Source organism: Sparus aurata, chromosome 8, assembly GCF_900880675.1.
Source record: "Sparus aurata chromosome 8, fSpaAur1.1, whole genome shotgun sequence".
Lineage (NCBI taxonomy): Eukaryota > Metazoa > Chordata > Actinopteri > Spariformes > Sparidae > Sparus > Sparus aurata.
The window spans coordinates 4,218,874-4,235,183 of record NC_044194.1 but is presented as its reverse complement, the minus strand read 5'-3'; the positions used below and the strand labels follow the sequence as shown (position 1 = coordinate 4,235,183).

General features: G+C 43.7%; 2 protein-coding genes across 3 annotated transcripts; one reads left to right on the top strand and one right to left on the bottom strand.

The window, feature by feature from the left end:
- The first annotated feature begins 3,274 nt into the window (after window positions 1-3,274).
- Window positions 3,275-5,632, top strand: mterf2 (mitochondrial transcription termination factor 2). 2 transcript variants are annotated; one of them, XM_030424766.1, is made up of 3 exons: window positions 3,287-3,319; window positions 4,222-4,300; window positions 4,380-5,632. In XM_030424766.1, the coding sequence occupies exon 3, from the start codon at window positions 4,405-4,407 to the stop codon at window positions 5,530-5,532; it is 1,128 nt and encodes a 375-aa protein (XP_030280626.1). In that variant the 5' UTR covers window positions 3,287-3,319; window positions 4,222-4,300; window positions 4,380-4,404; the 3' UTR covers window positions 5,533-5,632. The 2 variants fall into 2 exon arrangements, with proteins under 2 accessions (XP_030280627.1, XP_030280626.1); XM_030424767.1 differs by lacking the exon at window positions 4,222-4,300 and having other exon boundaries at window positions 3,275-3,319.
- Window positions 5,633-10,557: 4,925 nt separating this feature from the next.
- LOC115586850 (dihydrofolate reductase) lies at window positions 10,558-16,299 on the bottom strand. Its single transcript, XM_030426253.1, has 6 exons — window positions 16,121-16,299; window positions 14,519-14,568; window positions 14,103-14,208; window positions 13,889-14,015; window positions 13,592-13,707; window positions 10,558-11,648 (listed from the first exon to the last, which is right to left on the bottom strand). Exons 1-6 carry the CDS (start codon window positions 16,225-16,227, stop codon window positions 11,549-11,551), a joined length of 606 nt encoding a protein of 201 aa, XP_030282113.1. The 5' UTR covers window positions 16,228-16,299; the 3' UTR covers window positions 10,558-11,548.
- Window positions 16,300-16,310: the final 11 nt, after the last annotated feature.

Genomic DNA, 16,310 nt, shown 5'->3' with positions numbered 1-16,310 from the left:
CCCCAGAGTGAAGCACACACACACACACACACACACACACACACACACACACACACACACACACACACACACACACGTCAATCCAGTTAATGAGTGACAGGAGTGGGAGGGACCGCATCAAAGTCATTAAAGTCATTATGATTGTGGCAACTCTGTGACAACCAATCAAGGCTCAACAAAAGCCAGGAGACAGCTCATAATAAAAACACCTAGTCGCACATTAACCTGGTTTGTTGGCGCAGTCGGACAGGTTCTCCCTCAGCGGTGGGTGTGGTCAGCCTCCACGCGAGGCCGCTTGACAGCAGTTACAGGGCGTGTTGAGCGCCCACGTGTTGACGCTGGGAATTCCGTGCGAGCAGGCATGATCAAACGTTCGCTCTGCCATGCAACAGTGGCCTCAGTCAGCCAGCAGACTAATCTGAAACGAAATCTAAAAAGCATCAGTTAATCTGCATCAGGTCTCCGTGTGCCTGGCAGCTATCACTGTGTAATTTGTTTTGAGAAAGCACAAAAGATTCATTCAGTCTTCGCTTTTTCATTCAATGGATGGAACTGCGTGATCCACTCTCGTCCTGCGCAAGAGTCCAGTAACATGACGCTCAGCGTATTAATCTCACAATCAGAATCAGTCCTGTGCTTTTTTATTTTATTCTTTTTATGATAGCCGCGAGTCAGCAACATTTGGAAATAGAAACATTTCTGGTCATTAGTGATTCTGCTAATGGCCTCATGATGTTTCACTTTGCATCCTAAAAAAAAAAAATGTGTTTCATGTTGTTTAGATTGTGTGTGTTTTTTTTTTTTTGTAAATGTTTAATCACACAATCTGTTAATACTAAAATAAAAAAGACATGTTGCTTAAAGGGGCACTGTAGTCAAAAATCTCACACAGCATTAAACAACTTAAAGGAGACGTATTATTCTTTTTACTGTGTTTGCGTTCCTCCAGTGTTTATAGACGTTCTTGTGCATGTAAACGATCCTAATGGTTAATAACGGGGGGAACTCCTCTCTCCCACAGAAAACACTGCTCCTCAAACGCCTCGTCAGTGGTCTCGGCTTAAATTTGGTGACTTTGTGACATCACACTGCATCACCATGTCACACATTTGCATAAATTATGCCGTGCAGGTAGTTTGGCATGTAAGAACTGATTAAGCACAGCTGCTCTGTAGTTGTTGGTGTTGCTGGCTCAGGCGCGTGTTCGCTGACCAATCAGAGCAGACTGGGCATTCAGGAGGGAGGGGCTCCTTCAACTCACCTCCTTACTTTATTAAACCTTTTTACTGTTACAGCTCCTCACAGTTAATGAATAGCTCAAGCTAACTGTGCTACTGAAAACATCAATACTTCTCTCGCTGGTGTTGCACAACAGGAGAATCACAGTATTAAACTTTTGGTAAAATGCAAACAAGAGCTTGTTTTTACCGCAGCAAGGACGTCAACGATCGATGAAACAAAGGCAGCAGGTTTGTTTATTCACGTCTGCTTTATAAAGAACCAGTGTGATCTTGGTATCACGGTCACGGCCTTCTCTGTCGCTCTCTTTCGGTTTCTCAGGTGATAAACACCTGCAGTCTGCTCACATGATCTGGTGAGTTCTGGCGCATTGTCTGGGAAAACCCCCGTACTTTATCCACCTGCGCATGACGCGGGTCAGGTGGCAGCTGTGGGTAGGGAAATTACACGGTTTGTTTTGAGGGTGAGATTTTTGCTCAGGTGTGTCAAGGTCAGAGAGATTAACAGACTGTAGGAAAACCTGGGGTCTCTACAGCTGACAGAGGAAGGACAGGAACGGTCTCTGGAAGTTCTCGTTGTGATTTTTACTTCTCAGATCTCAGTGTGTGAGCGTCTGCAAGAGGTCTGACAGTCTGTAACGTATTGTGCTCGTGTTGCCCAGCGGCAGTGCTTCTCCCGTCCTCTTCCAGTTCACTGCCCTTTGTTTTTTTCTTTGAGCCGACATCTGGTCCGAGGCTCCTTCTCTCTGCCTCTTAGTGATGCCGTTGTTTTTCCGAGCTTTGGTACTGACTGTTCTGTAACCTGGTGATGTGAGAGTTGGTAAACATCACATAGTGGCAGGTTTAATCAAGGCTGGGCGTGTTACACACCCTACACCAGCGACACAGAGAAGGGAAAATATTAGATGAAACACATCATGCAGCTTGGATTGGGAGATTCTTCATATTGGCATTCTCAGCTAGGTATTATTTGACACTTGGTTTTGTCTGTCTGCCCATTTTCTTTGGTTCCTCTTGCTTTTTTTTCGGATTTCTTGTTGGATGTTTTTAGTTCCTCATTCCTGCAGAAACCACAGTAGCATTGTAGCAAGACAGGGTGGATACTGATCGCGTGACTTTGCTCAAACCTTTGATAAATGCCAGGGATACAGTTAACAGGTTGACTGCCAATGGAAGAAGAGGGAATGACTGTGTTTACTCTGCAGGGCCCTCATGTTGTTTTACACGCCTGCTTCCTTTGAGAAAGAAAGCCGCTTCCCATGAAACACAAATGCGTGTGTCTCTTTTTTGGACACGATCCATCTGAGAGACGGTTAATTGCTAACTGAAACAGTTGTTATCTGTAATTGTGTTGTGCTTTTGTGCATTTTGTTAATAAAACTTATAATACTGGTTACAACAATACACTAACATCAGTGCACTCTGATGACCGGCTCGCTCCCATCAACATATGGGCATTAAAAAATAAAAAGAAGCACCAACCTGTTTTCCTTTGAGACACATCATCTGTTTACTAGTACATAAACTATAATGAACCCAGCTACCCACTCAGCAGCAGCAGCTTCAGTGCTGCGGAGGGAACAGCTTGCAGAGCTGGTGATCAAGCATCATGATTAAGCACCAACTGCGAGAAAACTCTCCGTGTGTTCGGTCCAATTCAGCCCCAGCGCTGATTACACTCATCAGGGCCCCGTATGCTGCAGGGTTTGGAGGCGCACCAACTGCTATTTGAGATACAGATTTTTGCCAAAATTATTTAATTGCTGGACATATGGGCCGCAATAAAAGAGCAGGGCTTTGAAAAGAGGGAGGAAATAGAGGCACTGGGAGCATAAAACAAATCACATAACACTCACATTTTAAATTCTGCTCAAACAATGCATCCCACCCCCCTGAAAAATATAAAATCAGAGTTATTTCAGGTCACATTTGAGTTACAAGTGTTTAATTGCGCTGACTTGCAGTTCCGCTCTCCGCCGCGGCGTGTCGCTGCGGGGCGCGCGACAACACAGGCGCACCCACCGTAGAAGAAGAAATCTGTTCCATAACAAAAACGTCACATCCGCTGACCGCTGCTAAAGGTAACTCCTCACAAAAATGTCAGTATATTCACTAAACTGTGCACATATTCATAACCCGCTGTCAACAATAAGTGACAGCGATCAATTAAATCACGTTGTTGAATCACGTGACGTGACGCGGCCGTGCCGCTCCCGTCTCTTCTACCTGTTAGCTAGCTAGCATGCTAAACACATAGCATGCTCTGTCAGTTAAAATCCTTGGGGACTTTTATTTTGAAATCGTTGGCGACAAGTCACCCTGCTCAGCATGACTTAAACCCACTGAAGTCCCTTATTATGTAGTTATTATGCTCTCAGACGTGTTATCTGATGGTAATCGGCTCACTGACTGTGACTCATGTTTCAGTACAGCAGCATGTTAGCTCATGCTCGTCCACTTCCCCTCTGTGAGACATCTGTCAGCAGATGTTGAGGATAACATAATCCTCTTCTCAGGTGGAGAGGCTGCGATGATTGACGAGACACAGCAAATGGGTGCCCTCTATTAAAGCAAGGAGATTAAATAACTAAGTGCCTTTTAATAGATTTAATTATTGAAAATAATACAGGGTGGAGTCAGAAGGTTGTCTGGTGGATAAATGCACAATAAAGTTGTATTTCTGTCAGTATTCTGCCAATATTAATGGAAGTCGATCTTAAGAATCGCTCTTCTGTTACTTTGGGTTCACTTTGCCTCCTGATTGTGTTGCTCAGTTACAAGTCAACAGGAAGCTTAAAGAAATAACCCCTGGCTGTGCCAGATGTTCGGAAGATACATCATGTTATTTATGTGACTAGTGGAACAAACGCGATAAAGAAGAGTCACGGTTGTCAGTCTCCGGTCCTGATCGGACCCCATGACTGCCCTCTGGCCTCACAGAGCACCACCACAGCACATCACACTGTTGTTTGCTTTGTGATAGAACCGGGACTGTTGCTGTGCGGCCGCCTGCTCGAGCTGTCGGTATCCGGCTCCATCTGCTACTTTACAAGATGAAGCAGGTATTTTTAGTAAGTAGGAATGTTCTGTGTCTGCTTGGTTGTCACCCACTACACTTTGTTTGTCCTCCCGCCCCTTTAGGTGACCGCCTCAGGACTTTGCATCAATGTTGCGCTTGATCGCAACATCCCTGTGCCTCCGGTGCCAACGTGTCCCAGCTCTACCTTTAAACCTAAGGCCATGTGCAACCCTGAGCTCAACAGAGAACCAGCAGACGGTCGAGGATCTCTATGGTCTCTCTGTGGACATCCAGAAGATCCGGCAACTTAAAGGATGGGTCCTGCATCAGAGCCCAGCCTACACGAAGGAGGTAGCTGGGCTCCTGAATGACATGGGAGCCTCGGGCTCCCTCGTGGCTCGGATCCTAACGGATCACCCTGAGGCGGTCCTCTGTCTCCCAGAGCAGATGCAGACCCAGAGGGAGCTGTGGACGTCCGTGTGCCCAAACCAGAGGGAGCTGGTTGGCATCATCGAGAAATTTCCGGCCTCCTTCTTCACTTCCTGCAGCCACCACGACAACCAGCGGAACAACATCGCCTACTTCCTGAGCCTAAACCTCAACAAGCGGATCGTCACTAAGCTCATGGCCAGCGCTCCGCAGAGCTTCAGCCGGCCCGTGGAGCGGAACGAGCTGATGGTGCGCACCCTCCAGCAGGTCTACCAGGAGCTCGGGGGAGAGGAGGACAACATGAAGATCTGGCTTCAGAAGCTGCTGAGTCAGAACCCGTTTGTCCTCCTCAAGCCTCCCGAGGTGCTGAGACGGAACCTGCTCTTCCTGAAAGACAAAGGCTTCAGCACGGCAGAGCTCCTCCGCCTCCTCTCCAAACTCAGGGGCTTCGTCACCGAGCTGAACCCGGACAGCATGCAGCTCACCCTGTCGTACTCTCAGGAAACGATGGGCTGCTCCGAGGCGGAGCTGCGGGACATCGTCCTCAACTGCCCGGCTGTGCTTTACTACCCTGAAGCTATTCTGGCTGAGCGCTTTAAGGGCCTCCTCAGCGCCGGGATCAGCATGTCTCAAATCATAAAGACTCCGACTGTTTTAGAGCTGACCACGCAGATAGTGACCTACCGCATCCAGCGACTGAGAGCGCACGGTTATGACGTACGGACAGGTAGCCTGCAGGTCCTGAATGGCACCAAGAAGGACTTTGAGGCGAGCTGTGGAAAACTAAAGCTGCGCAGAGAGAGACCACTTTTTAACCCCGTTGCCCCTTTAAGGGCAGATGACTGATGGCTGTGTGGACTAATGCAAGTGAACGACAGCTGTAATGTTTACTGTACTTGTGATTATTTATATCAGAATCAGATTAAATGGTCTAAAGGTGCTCTTACTATCAGCATTTCATTTATAATCAGCTAAATGTGTTTATTCCTAAAGCTTCTTTGAACAAATTCTGGTTTTCTGCGTCCAAATATTGTTACATGAAAAATAATTTTCCTCAGATAACTTAAATACCTGCAGTATATTTGGAAAGAATTAATCATTCCAGACTGATTGGGGTGATTTTACTTAGAAATGCATTTTATCAAACAACCTCAGCAGGCTCTGCTTTGTTTGATAAATAGATTAAGAATGATCGACACAGCATGAACTCACCAGCAACAAACTCCAGTATACCAAACAACCTTTAAATCAGATTAAATGACGTTGTCTGCTAGTCTGCCTTACTTGGACAGGTAGAAGCACAGGTACGTTCATAAAAGAAGACTCTGGTAAAAGTAGAAGTACTGATTTAACGTCTTTACTCCAGTAAAAGTAATAGATTACAGGCTGTGACATGTACTCAGAGTATCAGAGTAAAAAGTCTCCCTCTGAAGGACATTTGTGCTCAAAGCTCACTGAAGCTCACGTCATATTGATAGAATTCAAAGACTATTAAAGTTAAAGGTAGAATCAGTAGGATTTGTCCCAGCTGTTCCTGAACGCACCACAAAGACAGCTGATTGTTGAGTCTCATTCCCAGGACGTCAAATAGACACATGTTGGGTTGGTAAAGCGTCCCGAGCAGCAACAAAGAGAGAAAATCAGAAACTCTCTGCAGATACGAGACACTAACACGCCTTTTCTCCACATCCCAGTCTCCCTCTCTGGTTCTGTTCTGTAACGTCTCGCACAGGATTTCATCTCGCCTCGTCTGCCGCGCTTCATACGCGCTGACTGAAATCAGTCCTGTGATGTTGGGAGAGCTGTGTTCAATTATGCAAAGGAAGATCATCAGTATTTCCTCTCAAATGCATTAAAATAAAAATAACAAGTCTGTTTTTGGAAATATCAGGAGTAGAAGGTCCAAATGTTTGTGTTTGAATGTCAGAAAGTTGTCGAGTAAAGTACAGATACCTGAAAAATCTTAAGTACGGCAACAAAGTGTTCACACCTGTGCTTACTCGACAGTGCACATTCTGTGATGAGACTCTTTGATGATATGATGATATATTGCTCGGCCCCTCGGTGAACAGTGATGCTTAAAGTCTGTTTTTTCTTCATGTGCTCAAATAAGGAACAGTGAAGAAAAATCATTGAAACTCCCTAATGTGGTTAACAAACTCTTGTAAGCGGTGTAACCCCAAACACCAAGTGCAGAAATGTATCAAATGAAACTTTTCACTCGTAGTTTCCTTTGAATCAGTGAGTCTGAAGCCGCTGCACATGAAGAGCAGCTCTTCTTTTACTGCAGGTGTAAATCCATGTGGTGAGAGACGAGGCTGATATCAGGAAGCGAGACAAACCTCACGGCATCTTAAAGTGTCATGCTTAATACTCGTCTGCTGCCACACAGAGGCTTTTATTCCTGATTATTTACAACTTCCCTCATCGCAGTTAACGTCACATAAAAACACATCGTGACACAACATGCACAGACGGATGTGCCGACTCGTCCGTCAAACGCAGCTCTGACTGTAAGCGAGGACAAACAAGGCTTTTCAAGCGTTTTATTTCCAGCCCGCGTAAAGCGTCTCGATTCCATACTTTGTTCTCTGCAGCACGAGTTTTCCCCCCAGGGAGGAAAATCTGACTGCGCCTGAGATTTTTTTATTGTCTCCTCACAGACGGAGACACTTTATTACAAGTTATTCTGCAGCAGAAATGTCACTTTATTATCATTTCAAATGGATTCAAATGCGCCCACACTTCGGGATGAAAAAAATAATAAAGTCCTGTCACTTGGATCGGGAGTGCTTTATTTGAAGGCACTCTGCAGTCTTTGTTCAAACAGAAGTTTCAGTTCATTTATGCAGAATAGATTTTCCATTATGTTTGGCTTTATTAATAAGGTTTTCATGTCTGTGTGCGTCATACGGAGGTGGAAAAAAAAAGGAAAGGAGGCGCTGCTCCTGGATTAGTGCTCACATATATATTTGTATAAACCACAAAATCAATATATAATCTTTCTGAGCATTGTTGAAACCGAGAGTGGACTTTTTTTTTCTCTCAGTCTCATTTGAGTGTGTCTTAATGTTTCAAATCCAGCAGAAAGCCTTTCAAACATGCTTTTTATTTTATTTTTGGCCTTCTAATGGGAGCGAGCGTCCCGGCTAATGAAGTCATGACTTTATGCCTCGAGGTTCCTTCGCTCTCGTAATGTGGACGACGGGGTCACAACAAAGAGATGGAGGACTTGTGTGTCCAGAGGGGGTGATGAGGAGGAGGATGAGGAGGAGGGTGGAGTCATATACATTAACAACTTCTACTCCCCATCTGCTGCCTCACTCAGCATGGCTCTGTAGTCATGGCGATAGCCACTGGGCAGATGATGCGAGAGTGAGTGCATCTGGTAATGAATGTGAGCTCTGCAGATGGATGCTCGACTCGTGTTCATCTCCAGACCGTTCTCCACACGCAGCATCCCCCCCCCCCGAGGGCCGACGACGGGACCTCAAGTGCTGCAGCTGATGTGCTGAAGGTTCCTAATTTTACCCGGACATCTGTGACTTCTTCCTCAATTCATCGTGTTGCAAAGCTTGTAGCTCTCAGTGGCGCTGAGTAATAAATAGAGGGAGTTAATCAGGATTGTATCAAGGTGAGGCGGATGAGACGAGGCCTCAGGTGACCGCGTGCGAGTCACCTCTATTTCTTACCCGCCGTCCTCTCGTCCTCTGTCGGCCCGCGCTCTGCTCTTGAATTACACAGAGAAGCCAGGGAGGTTAATAGGAGGGAGTATAAATTATCCTCCTTCATTTCAAACATGACACTGGTTGATATTAACTCAATGCTTTTATGGGTCCTATCTTACAGAAACAGATGACATCTGCAATTAAAAGCTATGATTTCCAGCTGCAGAGGCAGAGAGTGGGTGACCTCTGCTGCTGTAAATATTCTTTTTTTCTTTTTAAAGTCTATGTATGTTAAAGGATGAGTTCACACCAAAAACTAAAACTCAGTTGCTGTGTCTCAGTTCAGGTCTGCATCCTTCGGAGGAGCATTATGTTACAGCGCCGCGTGAAGGCTGTCCCGATCTGAAGGCTCCTCCAGATGCTCCTTCTTCTCCCTGTTTCTGGAGGATGCACGGCTACGATCCTTCGTGGCCTCACATATCCCAAGATTCTTTGCGCGCCCGAAAAAGAAGAAAGAAAGAGAGAGATGACGTGAGGGTAAAACATCTGGTGACGCAACCAGGAAATGCTCCAAAGGCTAGACCGTCACATTTAACAACGGCTGACGCGGTTGACAAGGTCGCTCCGAAGGACTCGCCTTCAAAGAACACAAAGGCCGAGTCCCTGAAGGATGAAGACCCTGAATTGAGTCACAGCACGTCTCTGGACGCTCTTAGAACCTCCTTCACAACTTAAGTTTCCATTTGTAGGTGAACTAATCCTTTAAGGTCAAGATCTGGTGCTTTAATTTAGATGCATTTGATTAAAAGCAGCTAATATAGGAGAAAAAAATAAACATTTTATATGTATTTCTATATATATATATTGTTCTTGCCCTGGTGTTTCTTCCCTTATAACAACATTTGCAGTGTGGGATCTCAGTTTGCTCTCGGCTCAACTTTCCTCTTCCACCTACACCAGGAAAGTTTGCTCGCTGTTATAATTACTTATCTCTCAGTAGAGACTCCGACCTGCAGCCCCGGTGACAGATCACAAATATTCCTGCGCTACTACACGCTGCGGGAGAGGAATAAATGTCACTTTGATGGACGTTGAATGCACCGAAGCTCAACAACCTCCTATATTGAATGTTGCATCTGAGAGTCACAGCGGCTCATCTGTCCCTGCAGCTGATCCGCCTGCTGGTGAGGTGAGGTGGACGTCAGGTCGGTCCATCTTTTATAACGTCATCGCCCATTTAAAGCAGCTTCACCCATGAGACTGAGAAACATGCTTATTTTGAAATCACAGGAAATCTGATCACAGAAGACGTACCAACAACAACAATAGAGTAACTGATCACTCTTTAATTGGACGCAGCCATTGTTAACTGTGTCTGTCTGGTTCCTGTTGGGACAAATCAGAAACGTCTGCAGTGAGAAAAGCCTCGTTGCTTCACCTCCACAATCGACGGGCCTGTGCTTTCCTCAGTGGGTTTTTTTCTACAGTGTGATGCTTTTATCCTCGTCTGTCTGGGTGTATTGTGGGTGAGTTCGTCTTAAAGTGGGTTTGAAGAGTGTAGGAAGTTAAAACACGAAGCAAGTGAACCAAGCAGACGAGGCAGAGTGAGTTTAGCTCCATTTAGACTCGAGGCAGTTTAAAATGCTTTACAGGAGAATGGGAATATTAAAATTGCATGAAAAAAACACAACAAGCGGCTTTATCAGACTCAGTTTTGATCCTGATCCAAGAACTTTTAGTGCTTTTACAGGCATGAAATCAAATTTTAAACACACTGAAAGCCAGAGCAGTGATTTAAACTGACACTGTGTAGTTTAGGAGAAGAAATTCAAACTACACATTTTAATATACAATATTGACAAGGTAATAATCCAAAGTGAGAATAAACAAGCTGCTGTCAGAGGAAGATAAGTTCCCAGAAGGTAATAAATAAATCAGTCAGTGAAGATCTATTCTGATTTAAAATATCTTCCTAGAAACTACATCGTGCACCTTTAAGGTTTGCTTTGACCATTATAATGATTATTTTATTATAACACCATGAAAACATCAGTTCTGGTCAAGGACTCTCTGTCTCTTGTTTTCTGTAACATGTCGCCATCTAGTGGCAAAACTAACACATTACCAGATGGATGAGGTTCATTTTCTCAGTCGTAAAATGTAATTTTCTATATAAAAAAAAAAGTACCAGTTCAACAAGAAATTAAGCAAACAGACTTTATTAATAAAGCACAGAAGTCATCTATCAAATGGAGCTTCAAGTTTCTGAAACCCACGTTAAGTTTAGTAAACATTTAAACAGAATAATAACAGAGATAAAATAAGGAATAAGGCACGATAGTGAAGATGCAACTTAGATCAGACACACTAAATAAAAGCCGGTCTGAACAGCAGACGACCTGAGGCCTCCTGTGTGACAGTCACGAGTCCAATCACCTTAACCTTAACAGTGTTTATCCCTACGAATTATCAACACCACCTCTGGGCAGAACCTCCCAGTCCCTGGTAACATGGAAGCTCACTCCACCAGTGCTTGTAAAAAGGGGTTCTTCTTCTAGAAATCTGTGCAGCAGCTTCATGTCAGGGTCAGAGTCAGAGTTGGATCTTATCCAGGTCTGAACGAGGATGAGACAGAGTGGAGTGTCCTCTGTTCCTCTCGACATTCATGGTACGAGACATCCAAGGAGCTAGGTCGAAATAATAATTCGTAAATTATGACTGAAGCTACGGATCTCTTAGCGAGAGCGATGACCGTCACCGTCTCTTGTGGCTCATAATAACAAGGAGGAGGCGTGCTCACCTGGATGCTTTATGGGCTGCGAGCCACGCCTCCTAAAGTCACTCACACGACCTAGATGTTATACGGTCTTCAGGATACGTAGAAGGTGGTTTCATTCAAGGTAAAGACCTTGGTGACGGTCATCGTTCGGTCCCACAGTTAGTCCTAACTTTTACCAGAACTGATCAGGATCAAACAGCAGAGGAGTGTCTCTAAGTGTTTTGCGCTCACACTGTTTCAAGTTTTTCAAGGATTACAAAGGTCACATTAATACAAGCTGGAATGTTTTTGTCTTTCCTAGAATACAATAACTCACAGTGAGTTTTGGTTTTAGCGCGCGTGTGCAGTCACACTAGAAAAGAAATGTCTAAAGCGGACAAGCAATCAGAAAAACATAACAGAGGAGTGATTCTGCTTATTCTGCCTCGACTGCATCGCCAGTCTCTCTCTTGAAGACCTCACATTTGTACTTAATGCCTTTATCCTCTTGAATTCCACTCGGTACATCAGGAAAGCTGAAAGAATAAAAGGGTTTCATAGGTTAATTAAAGGCCAGAAACTAGGATCAATAAACCACCAAAACACATAGTAAGAATCTAAATTTAGTTAGTTTGAAGTGACTTTGCTCTTTAAACAAACAGTGACGATGATGTCAGCGAAACTCTTTCAAACATCGAGGTCTGTCCGTTCACACATTGTGCTGACGGTTACTTTGTAACAAAAGAGAAAATCAGCACAGAACAGAGTCAACGTGAAAACATTTCAGAATAAATCATCTGCTGAGTAACTGAAGTTCAGACAGTCCAGCCACACAGATCACAACAGTTACACCTGATTTATGTAATGTCTTGGTTTTAGATCAGAGGAATAGACGGTGCGGGGCGTTTGTTTTATATCCAGACTGGTAGGAACGATATTTTCCAAGTTTTAGATTACATCCATGTCTGCGCTGTCAGATAATATGCTTCATTTAATGAGGAATAAAACGGGAGAGGAAAGCGCTGCGTGGCTGTGACGGCTGATCTGACAGGAGCTCTGTATCCGGGCAGATGGGAGTATAAAAAAAGGAATATGGCTGTGAAGCAGCTTGTGTTGTAGCGAGGCCCGCGGATCAAACAAAGAACCTCCATCTTAACAACAGAATACAGCAGGTACTACTACCCTGACCCTCCGCAAATATTCAGTTTTAGGGCCCTACATGATGCACAACGTTTTAAATCCTTATATTTATACCAATGCTCTTAAAATTAGCTTTATTTTGTAGCAGGATTGTTTCAGACTTGCTACTTTTCCCTCGTGACTCATCGCAGGGGATTCAGATCACCTGTGCTCAGGTAGAGACTGACTCCTGACTGAGGAGTGGAAGCAGCTTGGGGGGCATTTCCCTCTCAGCCAATCACGGTGCAGCGTCACCCTTTTTGTGAAGGCTTAAAAAGGAGGTGGGGAATTATCAGGCAGAAACTCTGGTCTGTTCAGTACCTTTTATGTTTTTGAATGAGGAAATTAGCTTATCTGGGAACCCCTTAAAAACCCGACACACCTTCAGTTTATCTCCTATTTCACCTGGGGCTTGTAGGAGGCATTTGTTTATTGGGCGTTTCCACTTGATTCTCGTGTTTCTTGTTTATATATTGATGCAGGTTGGACCGGCCTGTCAGTATTTGGCACAATTTCTGCAGCTTTTAGTGTTTTTACAACCACAGACCGTCAGCATGCAGAGGGCCGTGCCATCTGTGTGTTTGTAGTGTGTGATAGAGTGTCGTCGTTGTGGTTTTTAATCATATGTATTTATCCTTGGTAAAGTTGTGTCGTGTGTTATTACTGTGTGTTCAGTGTTTTATATATAAATCACTTATTATTGCTTTGCCTTATCTCATATTCAAGTTTTTCATGGAGCACAAGGTAACACTTGCGAGCAGAAAGAATTCTAAAATCGATCCTGCTGCCTTCAGATGGATGTAATTAACCACAGGAGGAGGCGTTCACAGGCGGCTGTGGAGGAAGAGGATCTTTTTTTTTAAATCTTTTTGCTATTTTTCGATGGTCGACCTCTGACATTTCTGCTGTCTGCAGAATGGAGTGTGTCTGTGTGAAACACTTTGATGAAAACCACAGTCAGGATAATTAACAGCAGTTGTATCAGACATCGATCTGCTTAATAAACACACAGCTGAGTCGCTCCACCGGACACGCAAGTTCAGCTCAGACCACAAAAATCCCAAATATGTGGAAACAATCCAAAGCAGGTTTAATGATGTGTGTGTGAGCGGAGGTGCAGCCTAGTTTTGTGTCTCTTTGACACTAGTTGAGTCTAAATTTGGAGAATTTCCCTCCAGGCCTTCCTCAGATATGAGATCCGGACACATTAAAACCTGTAGATTTTGCTTCCTCGCCTGGACTTTAATAAATGCAATCATTTGAAGAAACAAACGAGACGGAGCAGAGAGAGTTTTCTTACCTTTCTTGTAATTTAAACTCCTCTTTGTCGAACTCAGGGAAGAAGACGTCGCAGTCGAACTCTGCCATGACGTCTGTCAGGTAGATCAGGTCACACCACGGGTGCTTCAACGCATCCTGATCACACACAAGAAGCAACACAGATTCTGCTTACATCCACAGTATTTACAATGAATTTAAACATGTGACAGAAATCAGTGACATCACAGCAGGTGTGGCCTTTACATGCTTCAGTATAAAAAGCAGAGAAACCTGTTTAAGAAGCAGCTCATTTGTGCCTGTTTTTGTGCTAGTTTACCTCGTAGACTCGCCTCCCGCCGATGACCCATATGGTCTCGATCAGGTCGGCGAGGGGCGGCTTCGCTGCCAGGAGGACGGCGCTCTCAAAGTCTCGACACAGGAAGTTGGCGTGATCTGGAGCTGTGCTGTGAGAGGAGAGAAAATAAAGCATGACAATGAAAACCTCGTGTGGTTTTGTAGTTTTGTAGTTGTGTGTGTGTGCGTGCACTCACTTCAGTGTCTCGCTCAGCACCACGTGTAAACAATTGGCCATCGGGAAGTCGGATGCTGGGTGGGCTCTGAAGCAGAGTTTGCCCCAGATAAACAAGTTCATCTTTCCTGAAACAGATGCATCAAAATACATGAGACTAAACTGCTGCAGCTCTCACATCTCTTCTTCTGACACACAGTACACGACTGGGTTTCTGATGATGATGATGATGTTGGTGCTGTATCGTAGGCAACTGGACTTTCAGTTTCTTGAAGATGCTTGTGAGTTACAGGCCTTTAAACTCTGTGTGGGAGTGTCCTTACAACCGTGAGCTCTGAGTGTCAGAGTCGTGTTTGACCAGAGGAGGTTCAGCCCGTGGTTCTGAACGATACCCGGGCCTTCACCAGGTGTTTTTATAATGTGATGGTGTGATATTACCTGGTTTCGAAACCCTCTGGATCGTGTCCATGAAGTACTTGGATTCAGATCTGCAAAAAAAACAGTCACATTTTCAAGATTAAATGAAGCAAGAAAAACAATCAGCTGCTGGTAAGCTCATTAATTCTAAGTCCTGCTGCTTGTGGTTCAAACACGGAGCAGAGAATCCTCTGGGGAATGAGACAGTGATGTAATATTTCGAATATCAAAAGAGACGAGGGGCAGTCAAAGTGTTTCTCTGCACCTTGTAGAGTTATGTTGAGTGTGTGATGAACAAAACAACAGTGCTGCAGCTTCCACTGGTGTTATAACTGGTTACAACAGCGACACAGTGACGCACACAAGTTAGGTAAGCAAAGGCTCGACTCCAAACCAGGCAGTTTGTTTTGAACTTTACTTAAGTAATTATATTTTCAGATAACAGATAACTTTAGCTTCTCCCTCTGGTGTTGGACTTTGGGCTTTTTCACTCCGCAGTCCTTTAACATGCTACATAACAAAATAAAGGAAAGGGAAACACCCAAAAAGCATAAAATGACGTCTTTAATATAATCATCAAGTCAATCCCTGTTGGGAGTGAACTCAAGACGATTCTGCCATGTGTCAGTAAGAATAGCAAACACATAACTCATCGTTACAGCTGTTTTGCTCCATTTCATTGAATTACTGTTGTATTTGTAATTCGTCTCTGCTTTTGTGTCAATAAAGTTAGAATTTACTGTCAACGCAGTGATGTAAAAAAACAAAAACAGAATTCATACTCCAGTAAAAGTTAACTTACGGTGTTCAAATATTACTTTGGTAAAAGTCTGCCGAATGAATAAAACTTAAAACAATCAAAGTAACTTATTTTAAATATGCCTAATTATAAAAAGCACAAGTACATTTACATTGTGCATGTATTTAGAAGTGTATATGTAAATACTGTGAGTTATCTGGCAGATTATCTGTGGATTTAACTGCACCGTGACTTTTATTTTCTAGTCTCGTCTCTTTTAAACTTTTTCTATTTCAACTTTCCTTTGTTTTAACTTGTTTTAATACTTTGTTTCTTGACGTATTCTTCCTTGTTTTTAAATGCTTTTTAAATGCAATCTTTAACGTCTTCCAATGTTATTTTTATGCTCCTGTAAATCACTTTGAGTTGCCTCATGTCTAAATCTTGCTAAACATATAAACTTGCCTTGCCTAATACCTTTTTTTATATATATATTATTTGATTATAGATTAAATAACTTTAAAAACTGTGGTATTTTTGCTCTTGTGCTGCAAAGACAACGAGTAACTAAAGTCATCTAAAAAGAATGGGTGAAGTATGTAAAAGTACGTAAAACAATATCTAGAAAACAGAAAATACAAATACTCAAGTAAAGTAAAAGTACCTCAAACTATTAATTTAATGTACTTAGTTACCCTCCATCACTGATCATCCATCAGGTTTAGTCCCACATTTATGGACTAATTGTTTAAATACATTCCATATTTGCCCTTTAGAAGCTTTTTCCTTTAAAATGAAACGACACACAGGACTGACAGACAGAACTACATGTCAGCTGCACACATCTGGATCTCCACCTCCTCCACCCCACAGAGAAATCTTACGGTATACTCCAGGGCATCTGTCCATCCTTCCCCATGCCTCTGTCGTTGCAGATTGCTGCGATGAGGCGAATAGGCTTCTTCTGCACTTTGTCCTGAGTCTTCTCCATCTTCCACACGCAGCAGGGATCCAGATCAACAGGCTGGGACTGACTGCTTTTGTGTGCAGGAGCTCTTTATGGAGGTCCGAGCC